General features: G+C 41.1%; 1 protein-coding gene across 1 annotated transcript in view; it reads right to left on the minus strand.

The window, feature by feature from the left end:
- Positions 1–16,594, minus strand: part of LOC134853478 (carbonic anhydrase-related protein 10-like) — a 60,217-nt gene extending 43,623 nt beyond the window's left edge. The window contains exon 1 of the mRNA XM_063869478.1: positions 16,483–16,594. Coding sequence (XP_063725548.1) covers positions 16,483–16,594 — 112 coding nt within the window. The remainder of the gene's footprint in view (positions 1–16,482) is intronic.
- Positions 16,595–19,782: the final 3,188 nt, after the last annotated feature.

The raw sequence follows: 19,782 nt of genomic DNA on the forward strand, positions 1-19,782 counted from the left end.
TTTAGTTTAAACCTCTACGACTAGAGCTACTGTTTTTTCTTTTCATAATTAAATATCAAAGCTAGTTCACTATTTTTTGCATAAAAAATTGCAGGTTAATAGAGAGAATAACAACAAAAAATGTCAAGTTGTCAGCTAGCATTGAAAAATCTACATTCAATGTCGATTCTGATATTCAAAAATGAATACGGAAAAAAAATGAAATCCATCCTTCTCCACCCAAATTAGAAAAATTATCTCACTCTTTTTCCGGCTTTTAGAACATTCACAAGGGAGACTGGCTTATAGAACAAAACATTGCCTAGCTGGCTGTCACTTGATAACGTAAAAAAATTTCCAGTTAGATTTACACTACCTTAACCATTGCTATTTTGTAGGTCAATTTTGGTGTAGTTTTGATAATCTGGCTTTGTGCTGTGCTAAAACGGAGGATAATCTAGGATTTATTTGACTTCTGTGAAGCATAAACGTTAAAACTGTGTTTGTACAGCAGCTATAGCTGAACAAATATGACCTTTCGATTCACCCAATAATATGCCCGAAACTGCGGATTAGTCTTTGCACAGTTCAGAATTAAAAATTTGGACCAATTTGGCCTTCTGAGGAAAAAATTATATTCTGATGAGATTTTTTTCCCAAAAAGAATTGGAAGGTTACATGTAACCGAAAAATATTTTTAAACGGAAGACTTTTCCCGGCAAATCAAAGAAAAAAATTTCTGAGTAATGGTTATTTTGGTTTCATTGATTTTGCCGGTAGAAGAATACTTTTCTCTGAAACAGATCAGAGGTTTTTATTACAAAAACAAAGAACCGCCTTCCACTCACTTTTTTTGACAATACTATCAGCGGAAAAAAACAAAAATCACTATCAGTTAAGCCTCTTCAAATTTAGACAAAGAACATCTTTTCAAGTATAAAGAGTGAAAATAAAAACCGAAGTCCGTCTTTTTCGCCAGACAATTAGTCTAGATCTAAAAGAAGTAAAAGTGAGAAAATTGAGAGAAGCAGGTGAAATAACGAACTGATCCTTCTTTCCATCTCTTTTTTCCAATCAATCCGGTGCCTCTTTGATTAATTATTTAGTAGTTGCACCACAGAAACCAAATCTATGGCGTCAATAATTTCAGATAATAGTTTTGAAAACGCCACTGCGGCTTTTTTATACAATAGAGCAGTAGAACTAAGTGTTAGAACAAAAAATAACACGGCTAAACTCCATCGATTTTTTGATGTTTGCAGATTTGGCTGACAAAACGCCCTGTAAAAAAACTAGCTTTAAAGTGGCTTGCAAAGTGTGCAGCATGATTTAAATATTGATAGGAAACAGTTTGCTTGAATCTAAATCAGAACAAGGCAGCTTGTATATCATGTCAAAGCCTTGAATGATCCGTCTGCCCCTTAACCCACATCGAACAATTTCTTTTAAATGAAACATTGACAAACTATAAGTTTAGGACAATATCAAACATCATGTGTGAAACTTTGAGTCGGACGAAATTAATACGATCAAATAACTTGCCGCTTCATTTAAGCTTGGAACAATTTTGTTGTGCGGTATAATTCACCCCGTATAGAAAGTTCGCGCTGCGCTTTCAGCGGCCCCTTAACCCATATCGAACAGTTTCTCTTACATGAAACATTGACAAACTATAATCTTAGGACAATATCAAATATCATGTGTGAAAATTTGAGTCGTAAGAAATTAATACGATCAATTAACTTGCCGCTTCAGTTAAGTTTGGAACAATTTCGTTGTGCGGTATAATTCACCCCGCATAGAAAACTCGTGCTGCGCCCGCCTTCAGCATTGACAATAAAAGCTTCAAAGCGCGCATAATTGAATCCAGAGCATGGCCAAATCGGCAATTTTTTAACACCCAAAACTTAAAAAAAAAATCGGAACTAAAATGTCTTTTTGAATTTGAACTCAAGGAGTCAATATCTTCAAGGGGTATTAATTTTTTTTGAAAATTACAATTTTGATTGTCAAAAACTGACTGAATAAAAAAACCACGCCAAGCATAAATTTTCCGTTTTTTTTCGAAAGTCTAAACAACAAGACTGACTGTACCATGGGAGGCCCTGAATGTTCGACCGCCTTTTAAGGTTTATGAAGCTGTAATAGCATGAAAAAATTAAATGTAAAAAGAAGATAATAAATTTTTTTTGAATGGAGATTTCTTGTGAATATCATCCCCCCACGCGCCACATAAAGATCAAAGTTGAACAAAGTTTCAAGCAATTTGCAAAAATTTCTAAGATGGGTTAAATTTACTTCACGCGTTGTTAGCGCGAAAGATTTCGCGCGTTAATTGTCCCAAATTGGCCAAAATGGCAATTTTTTAAACCCCCTAACATGGTCACACGTGATATTTTTTTTCAGATTTAAGCTCAGGGTTACAAAGTTTGTTGAATTATTTATGAAATTCCGTTAAAAATGGCTAGTTGAAAAGTCAAAAATCGTCTGAAGAAGACGATCCAATCCAAGCACAAACTTTCCCTTATTCGTTCCAAAAACTGGAGCAAAACGAAACAGTCCCACTGAAATTAACACCTAAAACAATACAAATTTGGTAACTACATTTGATCAAATTGATCATTCAATTTCAAGTTTTTCGATTATCGATTTATTGAAGAAAAAAAAGTGGGATCTCTGCACTATTTAATGCAGCTCAATAAAGAAGCAAAATACTCGAGCGACGGTTTTGGTAAAAACTAGCTGAGAAATTTTAGCGTAATTATAACTACAAAGTTAAACAACTTTAGCTTTGAAAGCTTTCATCGAAAACTTTAAAAGGTAACTTTCAATAAACAATTGCTTTTGATGACAAAACAATTAATCTTTGGATAAGCGATTGTTTTTTTTTTCAAATAAAATGAGGTTTAGACTGGTTTGTACCTTAACTTGATTGGCGTCAACTTATGTCGTCGCGCGCTGAATAACATTGATCCATGTTCAGCATTTCAAAGGCAACCAAGCGACTTAGGTTGTGATTATGAGGGACGCGCAATCCATCATATCGCAAAGTGTTTAAGAAAGCACAAAATCACACTGTAAAGCAGCTTGACTTTTGTTGAATTATTTTATTCATAGGCTTTGGGAAAATAAGTGAACAAAAACACTCACAAAAAACTGATCAAACATTGTGCGAAAAAGTTAGCAAAAAAGATCAAATTTATTAACAATTGAGCAAAGTGTTGCATTGAGCTTACCACCTGTGTATCTTGAGTTCTTTGATTTTTTGTAAACACCATTTTAAAATTCAAAACTTATATGGCAAGATCTAAAAAAAATCAAATGGCAAAATTGAATGGTAAGTTCAGAAAAAGTTTTCCCTGCGAAAACTTATATCAGCGCTACACCTTCTTAAAGAAAAAAAAGTACCACAAATTATCACGTAAAAACATAGTTTGTGATTTGTTGATGTTTTAAACATACTTGAAACATTTTTGAATTGAGCAAAGATGAGATAAACCTCTTCGGTGCAATTTTTTGTGCAGATAAACCTCTTTGGATAAAGTTCCGCAGGTAAACTTTTTTGATTAAGTCTTAGTCGCGCAGGTTCACCAAGGTTTTATAGATTGCGAAATGCTCGTTAATTGTTGCGAAAAAAATCGAGATTTTCGGAGCCGTTAGCTTATCACTTTTTCTTAACATTAAAAAAATCTAATCATGTGGCTTTGTTCAGAAACCTTAAAAAGCTCAAAAAAATAGTTTTTCTTTGCAATATGAAGGAATTTTTGTAACACAATCAACCGCAATTTAACTACAGAGTTTTTGATTTTGGGTGACTTTTAAAGAAAAGATTTACAATTTGCACATGTTTTAGCTGCCAGTAGGAATGTGTTTCATATTTTAGTTTCGCAAAGTTTTCGTTGCGTTTTAGTTTCGCAAAGTTTTCGTTAGGAAATGGGTTAAAAAACCAGTTCAATCACTTAACTTAGTTCAAATTCCTTGATTCCAACCAATCACTATGATCTAAGCGCATGCTTAAATTTCAAAATGTGGCAAAATACACCCACTCAAAATCAAGTTTTGTCATTTTTTCTTAATGATGTAAGCTATTTTTTTCATCAAAATGATTTTAAGCTGATGACTTAGGTGAAAGTGTGCATTCAAATTTTCGAAAAATAAAATATTGTCGTTCCTTGTTGTGAGTTTTTTTATTGGCAGTGAACTTGTGGTCGAAAGAATTTTAAGCTAGTAACTGAATGGTTTAGCGAGTTCACTGATTTATCGACTCTGGTCATTTCTTGTGTCGACCCAGCTAAACTCATACGCGACCTTGGTCATTTCATGTATCTCTCCTGGTCAATTCATGTACCGAATCTCGTCAACTATTGTATTGATCCTGGTCAGCTCATGTATTGACCCTGGTCATTTTTTGCACCGACCCCGGTCAACTCATGCATCGCCCTGTTCAACTCATGTATCGACGCTGATCAAATCATATATCGACCCTAGTCCACTCATGGTCGACTCATAAACTTAACCTGGTCTACTCAATTGCCAACGCTGGCCACCGCATGTAACGGTCCTTATCATTCTGTCGATCCTGGTTGACCGTAACGAACCCTACTTTCCAAATGTGTCGACCCGTGTTGGCCGTTTTTTTGGTTGACCTATAGATTTGTTCAAAAACGGAAATTGTTGGACCAATGATGTCGACACATAATCTCTAGCAACCTCACCTACCTGGGTTGACGTGCATAAAAGAAAAAGGCCTATGATACAATTTCATATATGGCGACTATGGAAAAAATGCTTTTCATACAATTTTCATACAAAAATTAAAAACTGCATTAAACAATTTTAGAGAAATACTTCTGTTTTTTCCATCTTTTGAATCTTTCTGCTCAATAAAAACAAGTTTTTAATTTTTGGTCAAAAAATATATTTTTACATAATATTTTCATAAATGAAAAATGTATGAAAAGCCTTATGCTATAGAAAAATAAAATCTTCAAAATAATTTAACGATGTTTCTGGCTGAATTTACATGAGTTTAAAAAAATACATTGAACGGTTGCATTTTGATTCTCAAAAACATGATTTTAATTTTTGTCAAAAAATGCATATCATATACTTTGCATATATGAAACTTGTATGACATGCATTTTTTTATAAGTAAATACACAAATTTGAGGTAAACAATTTTAATCCCTTTTTTGGTTACAAACTTGCTTTTGTACTCAAACATAAGATTTTGCGAACAAAAAAATTTGCGTGCAAAGTTTGACTTTCGTGTTTATAACGTAGTCCAGGATGAGTTTTTCACCCAAAAAATTCAAGAATTACAAAAAAAAGTTTTTTTTTTTCTGAACTTGATTATCATTTTTTATTTCTTTTGCTAAGATAAAAACAAATTTATAAAAAAACAGGCATTTGTTTCTCAACTACCAAATTTTTCAAACCAAAACTTATCTAGCCATATACTAAAAGTTACATTTCTGGCATAAAAATCCATGTGAAAATGTAAATTTTAACGTAGGCGGCAAAAATCACCAAATACAGTTTATCTACGTGGTAACTACCAGTTACACTCTGGGTTTCATAGGACAGAAATTTCAGGGCTAGTGTTTCGGATGAAACACAGAACTTCAAAATAAATTTTTTTTGGTAGTTTTTTTTATGGAAAAAAAGCTTATCATACAACTCCATAGTATGGAAAAAAGGCCCATCATAGTATTTCATAGCATGATAAGCAATTTCTCATAAAGTGAAATAGTATGACAAGATTTTTTTGTCAGCCCGGGTAACTAAAAATTTCAGATTATATGCGTTTTGAGCTATTTCAAATCAAGGCAAGTAAATCAGTCTAGACTAACGAGAAACAATAGTTTACGGCTAAAACAGCTAGATTACAATAAATTTCCAATCAAATTACATCGAAATAAGAACCTGAAATTATCGTACGAAAAGTTACAGGGTAGCACGCTGATACGCCACGGGTTAACAAAAACGCTTGTCATACAATTTTCTACGTGTGGAAACTAGTGTTTGCCTATACAGAAAACTGTCTGATAACTCTTTGACTAGCATTTTTGGCAATTTGAAATTGTTTGACTAGAATTTTTTGCAGCCTGGAATTGTGTGATTAGCATTTTTTCTTAAATGAAAAGGTGTGAGTATCCTTTGTTCCCTCCTGCGAAGAGTAATGAAATACTTTTCCGCTAAATTTTAGAATTTTTTTTGTAAAAATGCCTGTCACACAGTTTTCATAACATAAAATTGTAAGACTAGCAATTTTAACGTTTGAAAACTTGAAACTCAGTTTTAATACGATTATAGTTAGGGTATCAGTTTCAAAAATCCTCAGTTTTATTTATTAAATTTTTTGCTGATCTAGAAGAAAACACTACTTTTGAAAAAAAAATAACCAAACTATTTTCGAAATTGTAGGACCATCGTTTTTCAATAGCTCCATTTGTGAATTTGTCTGATTAAAATAATCTTTGTGTTCAGCTTAATTCGGTTCAGCAGTCTCTATTATTGTGGCATTCGACCAGAATGGCCAAAATGCAATTTGTGCAGACTTCGAATTTTTAGCAGTAAGCCTTCCGGATTTGTGGTTATTAAGAACTAAGAACGTTATTGGAACGATTGACCAAACGGTGAGGGCTGGAAAATTCTGGTATTTTTAAATTTCAAAAATTCGAATTATGACGTCATATTTCTGAGAAGCGTCAGAAACGGCCATTTTGGCTAGAAAGCGAGAAAAACAAGAACAACTTTATCAGCGATAGCGAACAGGACGAAAATCGAAATTAAAAACGACAACGAACTACAGAATAGCAGAGGACGTTCCGAGTTGCAACTATTGTGCTGCTACAATAGTTGCAAGGCCGTTGCGAACGACGGTGAAGGGTAAGAGACAGCTTTCCGGAATAGGAGGAAATCAAGATTAATGAGCTTGATTCAGCGGATTCGTCAATCCGGAAGGGTAAAGGAACTGAAACTTTTATCCTGCCACGTAAACTTTTAGCATCCTGTCATGTCCTGACTTGAATTTAATTGATATTTGGATTAGTTTTGACAAGGATGAGGTGCTAGGAGTTGGGGGGGGGGAGAGGGTTGATCCATCTTCGATGGAGATGATGATTTTTATCTACTGAACAAAAACAATAGTAATATAATAAGTAGTAACCCTGTTTTTAGGAGTGACCTCGTGGTCTGGGGATACTGAGACCCAGCCATGAGCTCACTATTTGCATGTAATTAAGTTAATTTAAGCGTTCTGGTCGAAGCCGGAGAGCAGTAACGTTTTTGTCGACCCGATGTTAGAAAGACCACCGAAAAGTACTGGCTTGGTAGAGACGGTGAAAAGCATGCAAAGCTCTGTTTAGACGTTAGCCAGTCGTCTTAAGACTTAGTTTTGTTATCCGTCGATATGTATCTTCCGGGCGAATGTTACATACATGTTTTTATGGCGCTCCTGGGTGTTATTCTTTTTAACATCATGACCGGCAGAACCGTTAACGAGCACTCCGCGCCGAGCGGATGCTCACATTAACGCCCTTAATAGGCCTAAACCACCGGGGCGGAAGGGTAGTTCGGAATGCGGAAGCCTTCCGGATTACCGTGAATAGTTTTTTAACCTGGTTAAGACCGAAAATTCACGAAGCAGGAAGGGTGGGGGGAATCGCGAACCCCTCATCCCCTGAGTGGTTTGTGACCAAAAACACTTAAAGATAGAAGTAAAACCAAACAAAAAGTAGTATAGTACCCAAGAAAAACAAAAAACACAAAAAATTGCCGAAAAAACCAAAAACAGTAAAAAAGTAGAAAATCAGTAGAAATCATCCCCCCAGACAAGATGTGATCCAACCCCCCCGTTTGTTGTTGATAGATATATTGTTGTTACAGGCATTTATATCAGTCAGGATCGTTACGATCAGTTTTGTAGCCGTTTGTGAGGCTTGTACTGTAGGTTGTTTGAGCATTTAAGCACGTTAATGATAAATTGCGCCCAATCCGGAAGGGTCAGCTGATTTGCGCTCAATTCGGAAGGGTCCTAGGAGAAGACTGATCCGGCATGCAGTACAAGGAGCAGCAAGAAGAGGCTCAACGACGACAACAATCGACTGTTGGGTATCGTTAACAAGTTTTGTATCCCTTTTGGTACAAAAATTAAGATAGTAATCTGTGGGGGGCTCGACAGTGCTGCACTGTAGTGACCCTTCACCGAACTGCGAATATCCGAGGTAAGCACCTTAATTCGGATATTAAGGAAACCCGGAGGGGTATAGTATTACTAATATTATTATTTATATAGCCTATATTAATAGTCTTATATCGTTTTTCAGTGAAAAACAACGAAAACAGACCGTTTTTTAGGGTCAAAATAGCGATATTTTGATCCCCCCACAAGTCGCGATTTTTGAGATATCGATATTTTTTGAAACGGAAAAAAGCGCTAAGTTAGTGTGTTACATCGTAACTGCACTACCATAATAGATAGAACCGGTTAAGTTTAGTTCGGAAGTGGTTGGAACTATTTTGGTACCGAAAACCGAAATTTCGTGATTTTTGAGAAAACGAAACACTATAAATTCAGAAAATTTTTTGAAATTTTTGAGTCACAACAGCAAAAATAGTTGTTCGGACAACGTCCACTAGTGAATCTACAAGTTTTAAAACCCGCTACCCGAAAGCCTTCCGGGTTTCAGAGAAATCGAACTTAACGTGTTTGATTTGGTGGATTCATCAATCCGGAGGGGTACAGGTAGCATAGTTTTTCGCAAAATTTTTCAGCAAAAGCGTTTTAGATCGGGTCTTTTGCATTGAACTAGAAGAGTATAGGCCTTCTGAGCTCGGATCAATAATTTTTAAGTCGAAAGGACCTGATTTGCGGAAAAAGTTAGGCGGAACCTATAAGAGAGAAAAATTTTGAGTTTAGAAAAAAGACGTTTTAGTTAATAACTTTGGAACTACTGAGCATATTGAGTTGATCTTGGTACCAGTAGATCAGACATTTGCTGAAATTACTGATAGGGACAAAAGTTTTTCGGAAAAGTAAGCGTGAAAATTTTTTGAGATTGTGTTTAGCAAATTCCTCAATTTGGAAGGGTACATCCTTCACGTTTTATAAATTTCTTTTAGAAAAGCCCTTATACCCCTACTAAAAGGTGATAGCGGTTGAATAAAGTAACTTTAGGCTGTTCTAGACGAAAATGGAAGGCTAGAGGCACAGCAAAAGCTTAAGAGAGCCGAAGTTAGGCGAGCGATAAGACCCTTCACCGTTAGTGTGAATTGTCAAATAAGAGGCTTAACTTCAATCCGGAAGGGTCTAGGAAAGTGCATACCCTTCCTAGTTAATTGAAAGAGCAAAATTAAATCGGAGAACGTATCCGGAGGGGTGTAGGTTGAAAGTAGGAAATCTCCGAAAAGTTACTTTTACAAAACCGGAGGGTTCCCAATCCGGAGGGGTCAAAATTTTTTCAAGTTAGGAGGGTTCCGAATCCGGAGGGGTCTTATAGTTGCTAATTCGGAGGGGTCCAAATCCGGAGGGGTCTTATATTAACTAACTCGGAGGGGTCCAAATCCGGAGGGGTCTAGATTCTATCAATCCGGAAGGGTCCTATTTGTGCCAATCCGGAGAGGTATTATTTTATTAAGGACTTAGGTAGACGAAAGAAAGACTAAAAAGTGAGAGGTATTAGGTTAATAGCACACAGGCTAGGTATCAGTGACTGAACTGATAACTTGCCTTTCAATAAGAACCAGACTAATACAAAACAGGTCCGAACTCGGATATTCGCGACACTAAGTCTAAATTAAAAAGAGCGTGATTCATTGGTGTGGATTGAAACATAATACGTTTTTGGGAAAAGTGACTGCCCTGAGGATTTTAGTAGGTCTAGCTCGGGCAGTCTGAAGGCAGATAGGTAACACAGTACTCGGTGGGTGCAATAGACGCCCACATGAGAAAATTACTGCCTTCAAAGTTTTGTCTGTTGGGTGCAGCACCGAGCAGGGAAAGCTTTTTCTTTAAAAGACAGGTTCGACTATTGTACTGCGACCGACTAAGAGTACATTACACATACGTTTTTTTCATAGAGGTATTCATAGTTTGACATTAAATATATATATATATATATATATATATATATATATATATATATATATATATATATATATATTTTTTTTTTTTATTTTAAATCAACATAATTTGTGCTTGATTGGGTAGTGAGTACACTATCTTTTAAATTGACTGATAACATCATTTTGTGCTATTCTTCAAATCTTACCACCGATATTCGGTTAGTGTGAATAAATTTTATACAAACTGTACTCTGACAACATACAGGGATTCGTGGTCACTACTTAATAGAATCTGGTGAAATTTATTGTGTTGTGTCATTATTATTGTTAATAAAACTATAAGGTCTCTAGCAATTGAGTCAAGAATAGGCATTGGAAAGTGACAACCGGAGAATGAGTCTAGACAAGTCAAGGATACCAAAACGAGGTGATAGCTCTAGGAAATTCATACCTGAAAAGCAAAGAAAAACGTTGACCGATCCTTTTGTGGATTGGATCAAGCGATCCCGGTCTGACAAAGGGGGGACGGTTTCAGGCAGAATGGTTGAAACGAGAAGTCAGAAGACCTCGGAAGAACGAAAAGAACTGTTAGAAGTGGAGGTCAATATGGACCATACCACGAACGACAACCAGGAAGTAAATGGACTGGAAGGGAGAGGCTGAAGGCTGGCGAGTGAATCTACTCCGGTAGAACAAGGCCACGATTTTGCCACTTCCACCGGGACATTGGATCGGGAAGAGATGTCGGAACTGTCCGACATCTCAACTGAAGTAGCGGCAACTAGAAGATCTCCGACAGACAACACTATGATGGCAAGCGGAACTGGGAAACAAACAACGTCATCATCGTTCTCAGAAAGAATGAAGAACACCTTCGGAAACATCTTTCCATTCAGCATGGGAGGAGGAGCAGGAAACGATGGTGAGTCCCAGGAGGAAGAGGATGAAGAGGAGCAAGGGAACTTTGGATCTCAAGTCAGCCTCAATAGTTCGATCCAGGAGAGTGAGGCACACGTCGGAAGATAGACTGGAACCATGGACAAATTTGGTGTAGTGACAACGATAAGCAAAGAGGCAAACACACCGGGCCAGTCAAAGGACTTCGCGATTAGGACAAGTTCGGAGCCACAACCTGGAGAGAGTAGAACCAGAGGGCTCGGCAACGCGTTGATGGATCCTGAAATAAATAATGAAAAGACGTTGAAGCAGAGAGTAAAGGCCCGGATCTCGACAAGCACGAAGATACCTGGGACCGACAGGGTCACACCACCACTAGTGACGCCACTCGTGGAAAACGGGGCAGCGCTAGAGGAAGCCTTAAACAACATAGTGGACAGTTTAGGAGAACAAAATGAGCAGATGTCAATAAGGATGAGTGAACTAGAAAGAACAGTTCACATTGAAAGAGAAAGTCTGCGGGAAGAAATAAACCGCAATAGACAGGAAGTTGGCAGGAGCGAAAAACGCTTGAAAGAAAGAACGGACGAGCATATGGCGAAGAACTTGTCGCGAATGACCAGAGAGGCGGAACAGCGAGAGTTACGCTTAAGAGACGACATGGAGAGGTTAAGAATTCAGCAAGAGCAGTCTCTTGGGACTCTTGACACAAAGATAGACGCGATGATGGAGAGGCGAACTCAGGCTATCATGGATAGGTTGGACGGGCTACTAAGCAGCAAGAGTGGACCAAAAGAAGGAGAGCCGAACTCGGGAGGTCCCAGCAGGGAACCGAGGGTGAACTTCAATGAACATCAAAGGAGGAAGACGTATGGATCCACTAGAGGCAGGGGCAGTTCGTCAGACTATGCCACAAGGGGTAATGGAGCATGGGGCCCGAACAGTAGAGCAAGTTCAACGGGGAACAGACAAACCTCTAACGAACGATCAACGCAAGGCACACATGCGACTGGGAGAAGTGATTCCGGCAACAGGGGGCATGCAAGCCCGAGGAGGAGTCATGAGGGCCAAGCGGGAAGCACTCACGGTGATTCGGATTGCAGGGATGCACCGCACACAGAGCCTTCGACGAGGTGTGAGGACACTCAAGCGGGACACTCAAGGGATGCTACGGCAATGGCCACAGCATTTGAACCCCTGAACAGGTCTTTGGAGACATTCCTGACGCGGTTATCTAGAACCAATGAACGCAGTGAGAAGTCCAGAAGAGTCTTTAAGAAGCCAAGATGCTACAAAGACGAATCTGATGGCTGTATTGATACCTGGATAGAGGTAATGAAGCTGCATTTCGAGGAAGAGGACTTGTCGGAGAGACAGGAATGCAGCGCGCTCACCAGCAACTTAGAAGGGACAGCCCTGAACTGTGTCATGGCCAAGAAGCAATATCAACGTGACACTGCTGAAAAAATCTTCGAAATCTTGTTAAATTGTTTCGGATCAGGGGTGCAGGGGCACCAGACGATGATGCGCTTCGAGAAACGGAGGCAACGAGAAGATGAAACCATAGACAAGTTTCTCGATGATTTGGAAATGCTGAGAAGACGTAGCCAATCGGATGAGTCAAACCGAAGGATAAACCTGGCCGTAGCCTCAAAATTCATCGATGGTGTGAAAAATGATGAACTTCGTACGATGCTAGCAACGCATTACACACCACTATCAACTAATGCGCCAACACCGGAGGAGTTAAGGCTCAAATCAAAGGAGTATCTTTTGTTGAAACCTCCTTCGAGATCTGGATATTACAAGAACAATTATGGAAATTTTAACAACGGACCAGCAAACCAAGGGAACAATTGGTACAAACCGAGGGATGATATGGACAAGAGACGTTCTTGTGCTAATTGCAGTTCAACAGACCATCATGTGTCAGCATGCCCAGCTTACAAACAAGGCATGAAAGCAATAGGCTTTAGCCTCGAGGACGAAGATGCGTCAGAGTTGGAACATGAGGATTTCATGAGAGGAGTAATTGCGAAATTCGGCCCGAGATGTTTCTTTTGCAACTTGGAAGGTCATTTAAAATCAGATTGTCCCCAATTCTGGGATGCAGTGGCAGACAGCAAGATTCCAAGACATGAAGAAGCTTTGTCAGGAGTGAAAGCCAGCAAGGCTCGACTTTTGAGTGAAGCGGAGGCACGCAGAAAGGATAAACCTGAAGAGCTGGCGGCAAAGAAGATGCAAGCGGTAACAGAGAAGGCACGTGAGCCGGAACCAGCAACTGCGGCTGACGACTTCAAGATTGATTATAAGGCAGCCGCAAGGGATGCTCTGAATAGAGTACAGCAGGAATTGGTGACAAAAGAGATCGAACAAAAAGTGAAACTTGAACTGGAAAATGAAAAGCTTGAGGAGCAATTGAATACCTTCGAAGCAACGGAGTTCGAGGAGACGAAAACACCAATCAGTTTAGACATGAAACTTAAAGTGATCTCCGGTAAGAGGTTCGGCATGGTGCCGCAGGGAAACAAGATACAGTCGATAATCTCAGTGGCTGGACACCAGGTAATAAGAAATCTGAGTGAACCATCAGAGTTCCTTTTAATGCATTTGGACACATATGCAGATTATCTGAGGCAGGTGGAGCCACGCACCGAGTCGAGAGCTGTGCGAGCACTACTAACGACAGGTGGCCCTTGCATGAAGAAACTTCATGGACGCTACCTAGAGGTCTATGGGCCGTATCAAGTAATGCTGAATGTGGATGGAATCAGTATTTACACCAGGACTTATGTAACAACAGATGATGACCAAATGGGGCAGATCTATTTGGGAGAAGAGAAACTCAAAGTCCGCAGGATAGGCCATGACGCCATGATGGAACAATACGCAGTACACATTGGGTATGAAGCAGATGTGACAGCACATCTGCTCGACACCAACGGAACAAAAATCGGAGTCACAGGGCTTCTGGACACAGGAGCGGTGGTGAGTGTGATGCCGATAAAAACCTGGGAAAAGATGGGCTTCACGCGGGAAGATCTGATTCCTACGAATCTCCGACTGGCCGCCGCAAATCGAGGAGCTATCTACGTAGCCGGAAGAACACCGATAACGGTCCTTCACATGGGAGGACGAGATCTTTGGATGAGCTTCCTGGTGGTAGAGAATCTGGACGACGCCGACCAATTCATCTTGGGCAGAGATTTTGTCAGGAATTTTGAAGTGATGATTGACTTGAACAACGGTCTAATACGGATTAGAAACCCGGACCGAAAGTATGTTAAGAGACCAATTAATAGGATAATAACAGACGAAAATAAGGTACCAGTTTTTTTGGATAGAAAAGTAAAATTACAACCAGGACAAGCTGTAGTAGCAATTTTTAGAATGAGAAATTTAAATTCGTTGAGTGATAGTAAACAGGTTTGCTTAGTACCGAATCCAAATAGTCAGAGTTCGGTGATTTTAGGCCGGAGCTTCTCGGTAACGCGAAACGGACTGTGTGTCAGTGTGTTGTTGAACACACTGGACACCACGGTTTCAATCCAGCGTGGAAAGAAGCTTGGCTACGCTTTGCCGACGAGGACCGACTATGAGGAGACACAAAACTTGAAGAAATATAGTGTGAAAGACTGTCCTTTTCATGCCAATAAAGATAAAATTTTAAAGAGGATTAATGAATTAAAATCTATTCATAAATTGTTTTCAATGAAATCCGAAACGGACGACGGGTTATCAAGATGCTAGAATTTTCCGGAACGCCCCTCGTCATATGAACTAGAATCTGACAAACCGGTTTTGCCAGAGATAGAACATTTAAAAGGGAAAATAGGTGAGGGAGATTTCAAAAAATTACGGGACCTCCTAAATCGGAACGCAGATGTATTTTCAAAACATAAGGCGGATATCGGTTGCTGTAATTTCGTCGAACACGAAATCGAACTAGAAGAGGGCGCCATTCCCCATAGGGAAGGCGCAAGACGAATGACGCCACACAAATCGGAAGCGTGCCGAGCGGAGATAGAAATGTTGCTTGAATACGACATGATAGAACCCTCGAAATTTCCATGGGCTTGCGGAGTAGTAATGGCGAAAAAGAAAGGGGGGCAGCTTAGATTTTGTTGCGACTTTCGTTACTTGAACGCGGTAACGATAAAAGATGCGTAACCGATACCGCGAATAGACGAGAGCCTATCTAAGCTTGGTGATGCCAAGTTCTTCACCACATGGACTTAGGTTCTGCCTTCTGGCAGGTCCCTCTGCGAAAGAAGGACAGAGAGAAAACCGGATTCGCGTGCGAATTGGGATTGTACCAGTGGAAGAGGATGCCCTTCGGCTTGTGCAATGCAACGGCCACTTTTCAAAGACTGATGGCTCAGGCTTTGACGAAGGTGACCAAGAAGTACGGGAATCTCGTGATGTGTTACGTGGATGACGTAGTCATAGCGACACCGACCCTGGAAGACCACATTGATAGGCTCGATGAGGTCTTTGGATGCATGAAAAGAGCAGGATTAAAGTGCAAACCATCGAAATGTGAAATCCTTAGGGACTCGATTAAGTACCTAGGACGAATGGTGGATAGGCATGGTGTGAGGCCGGACCCGGAAGCAGTGGAAGCAGTGTTGACATGGAAAGCTCCCAGAACGGACACGCAGCTCATGAGCTTCCTAGGGTTTGCCAATTACTACCGAGAATTCATAAAAGGATATGCGGACAAGGTGTACCCGATGCAGAAGCTGATGCGCAAAAAAGGGAAAAAGTTCGAATGGAACGATGAGGCACAGGTTGCTTTCGAGAACATAAAGCGGGAACTGTGCGAAGCGCCAGTGCTGGGTATGCCTACAGAAAAGGGCATGTATGTTCTCGACACAGATGCATCGGTGGTGGCCATCTCAGGAATCTTGCATCAAGAGCAAGAATGGAACGGAAGAAGAGTTCTCCGTCCCATTGCATACGGCAGCAATGTCTTGAGTGACACAGAGATGAAATATGGCGCACCAAAAGCAGAAATGTTTGCAGTAGTCACCTTCGTGGAGAAGTACCGTGCATACTTGGGGAGCGCTCCCTTCAAGTTACGCGTAGACAACAGAGCGTTATCCTGGTTGAAGACTTACTCGATGGATCAGAGTTATATTGGTAGATGGATATTAAGATTGGATGGCTACCATATGATAATCGAACATAGGATGCGTGATAAACACCAGAATGCTGACAGCCTCAGTAAGAAAACTGAGTTCTATGAAAGATTGGAGCAGAAGCAGGCCAATCAGGCGGAACTAAGGGAGGGATTCTCGTTTCTGGACAAAGAAACTTATGAAGCGCTTCCCTTAACGAGATGGTTGGAAAAGTCTGGACATCCATTTCCAGGGCACCCAGAGTTACCTGTAGAGAAAGCAGCCGAGATAAAGATCCTGTCCAAGGAGGACCCGGTCCCCTTGGATCTGTTGCTGCGCTCGAACCTGGTCCAGCAAGAACTCTCTCGCATGAATATAAACAGCCTCTCATTATTGGACAAAACGGTGCAAGTCACACCACAAGTGATGCGGATGCTGGGTGGATTGTTAGAAAGAGAAGTGACCAGAGATGACACCGAGTGGACAGCTGCAGTGGCATCGCTAACAGTCAGTGAGAAAGTGAAAATCATGCCGTCCAGACGACAGCACGAAGAGAATGAGAGGGATTGTAGGACAATAGCTCAGCAACTAGTATCCTCAATACCGCAAGAAATTTTAACCAGTCCTTCTTACGGACAGAACGAACAGGGAAGCAGCAAGCGAAAGAAAACCGTCATCTTAGTGGACCAGGATAAGGAAGGTAAAAATGTAGAACAAAATCGGCTGCAAGACTATTTGTCCGGGGAGACGAATGATGAAAAGAACCAGCGATCACAAGATCAACACCCGGGACAAGGAAATTTGTCCGGGGAGTCTGAGATAAACGAGGAAATTCCTGATGAGAAACAGGACCTAGAGAACAAGGTTTTGTCCGGGGAGTTCAGATGGATGCGAAGAAAGCACAGACATGATCTGGAGGAGAGCGCAGTCCCCAGCACAACCTCTTCGACGGATGATGATTCCCGAAACTCAGGAATGGATACCTATTCAGACAGGAATTCGACCTCGGGATCCGAACTGTCAGAACTGGCGATTCACACGCTACTAGTGGAAACTCGGGCGAGGGATCTGGACAGAGAGGTGTACCAGGATCCTGACAGTGATCGCTACCTAATACCAAGTGAAAGAGTCTTTGACAACGCAGCGGATGACTTAGAAACAATAGCAGTATCAAAGCGGTCGATGAGCTTATTGCCACGAAAGATGCAGTCAGGACTGATCTTCAACCGTTTCAGCAAGAAACACAACCGTTGGCGAAGATTTGGTGCGTTAAGATGGAAGAAGACACACATCAGCCCAACGAGCTGAATAGTCAGATGAGGGTCATGAAGACGTACTTGAAGTCGCGATACAGACTCTCGGACCTTCTAAGGGCGCAGAGAAATGATCGCATGATAAGCAACCTAAAAAGGTGGATAGAAAACGGTGCACCAGACAAAGGTGACCTGGAAGAAGACAGCTATAGGATCCTGAGACAATACTTCATGCAGAAGGAGGGGAGATTATATCTGAACAAGGACGGGATCGTGGCTTGCAGGAGAAGAGAAGAAGACAAAGTCCTATACAAATATAACGCGATAGTGTTGCCGCAACTCTATCAGACAGAACTATTATTCAGGTCGCACGATCAGATGGGCCATCAAGGGATCGAAAAAGTGTATCAGAGGATCCTGAAGCGCTTTGAGTGGCCTGGAATGAAAAAGGCATGCGAGAAATGGGTAACAGCATGTCTGTCACGCCAACAGGTCAAGGATCCAAGGAAGTTGCGATTTCCTTTACAATCGATCGAGTCGTCTGAATTCAACGAGGTGGTGCAGATAGATCACCAAAAGATATGCATGACAGACAATGGTTACAATCAGGTGCTGGTCATGATAGATCATTTTACGAAGTATGCAGAGGCCGTGCCCTGCATAACTGCCTCGGCGGAAGAGACATGCGACCACCTGATCAATACGTGGATAGCAAGACATGGTTGTCCGATGACGTTTCAATCGGATAATGGAACAGCTTTCGTAGGAGAGCTTACGAAAGAGCTTATGAGACGCTCACAGGTCGCTCAGGCTCACTCCACGACATACCACCCTCAGACGAATGGCTTAGTGGAAAGACAGAACAGGACGTTAGTGTCGATGCTGAGAGTATATTGTTCCAGGTACATGACCGATTGGGACAGATACCTTCCACAGTTGAACGATCTGTGCAGACGAAATACTCAGCAAGCACAGGCAAGGCAAAGGAAAAGATTCGACAAGAAAGCAGCTGGCGCTAAAGCTTACTCGGTGGGGGACTACGTATGGGTATTTCAGAACGTTATACCACCGAAAGGGACAAAGAAGCTTCTAAAAAAATGGAGGGGACCCTTCATGATTACGGAGGTGCACCAGGAGGGACGCTTTTATAGACTGAGTACTGGCCGAGCCGCCCACTACGAGAACATCAAGCCACACAATCCATCGACAGAAGACTGGTGTATACCTGCAGACATGGAAGAAGGGGATTATCTAATGATGGATCCTGCTTGTGAGGTCAATGAAAAGGGAACCAGGGAGAAGAACGATGGAAACGAAGTCGTAGAGGAAGGTACGGTTACACCGCTGGACCTGGATCCAAACGAACAGATCGAAGCGGACGATGAAACCTTACCCTACGCAGAGGAAGAGTGGCAGGATCCCGAACAGACAGAGGTTCCCAAGAACTTGGAACCAGATCTTCCGTTCACGATGCAGACTCGTCAGAAGGACGGGACGAGACCAAGAAAGATTTACAATCCTTACGGTGACGACTTTGTAGTGGATAGGATAGATCTAAAGAAAATAGTAGAGGAAGAAGTGGGTTTAGAGGAGATAACTGTGTCACAAGACATTGACATAGTCGATGATCACAACGATGAGTGGGTTGACGACTGGTCGAAACCCGAGGTAGAATTCGACGATGAGCAACAGCAGTCATATGAACAAGACCTGACGAACCTGCGTGTCTTAGAATGGCTGAATGAAACAACCTCGGATCCAGAGAAGACCAGCGTCACGATTCAAGACGTAGATCGTGAAAGCATGAAATACATCAAGACCGAACGAGATGATCCTTCCTGGGCTGCCCAGGAAGGACGACTACTCATTCCAGCTTCTAACCTCGACTTGATACCCGGTATGCGATCGACGGGGACGTCGATGGATATTTTTGTCCGGGGAGTGGGGGTAGGACTTACCCACACTGAAAATTTGATAATAAAAAAATTAAGAATAGCAAGAGAAACAGGAGACTTAGAAGCAGAAACAGGCGAAGAGCCTAAGAAACCTGACATAGGCAGGGTAGTTGAGTCATATTTTAACTTACCAAATGAATTTTCAAGTAACATAATACTAACAGACAGTGATTTCATACTCACAAACAGAACATGTGCGATAGCAATCACAGTAGACATGAGTTTTAGGACAGCGTTAGCGGCAGACTTTATGAGAGAATACAAAAACGTGGAATTCCTTTGGAAGCAAAGACCAGGGATAGGGGGCGTAGCAGCCTTACCTCCGGCGGTGTCGCAGATACCGGGGAAATACTTATGCTTCTTGGTAACGAGGGCGACAGAGAAGCAGCACGTAGACCCAGAAAACCTAGTCTTGTCCTTGACGAGGCTGAGGGACTTCCTTGTGGAAATGGACGTGAAGGAGCTCTCGCTTCCAGTGTACGATCCAAACAGAGGAAGACTGCATCCTCG

The sequence above is a fragment of the Symsagittifera roscoffensis genome, chromosome 8 (assembly GCF_963678635.1).
Source record: "Symsagittifera roscoffensis chromosome 8, txSymRosc1.1, whole genome shotgun sequence".
Classification (NCBI taxonomy): domain Eukaryota; kingdom Metazoa; phylum Xenacoelomorpha; order Acoela; family Convolutidae; genus Symsagittifera; species Symsagittifera roscoffensis.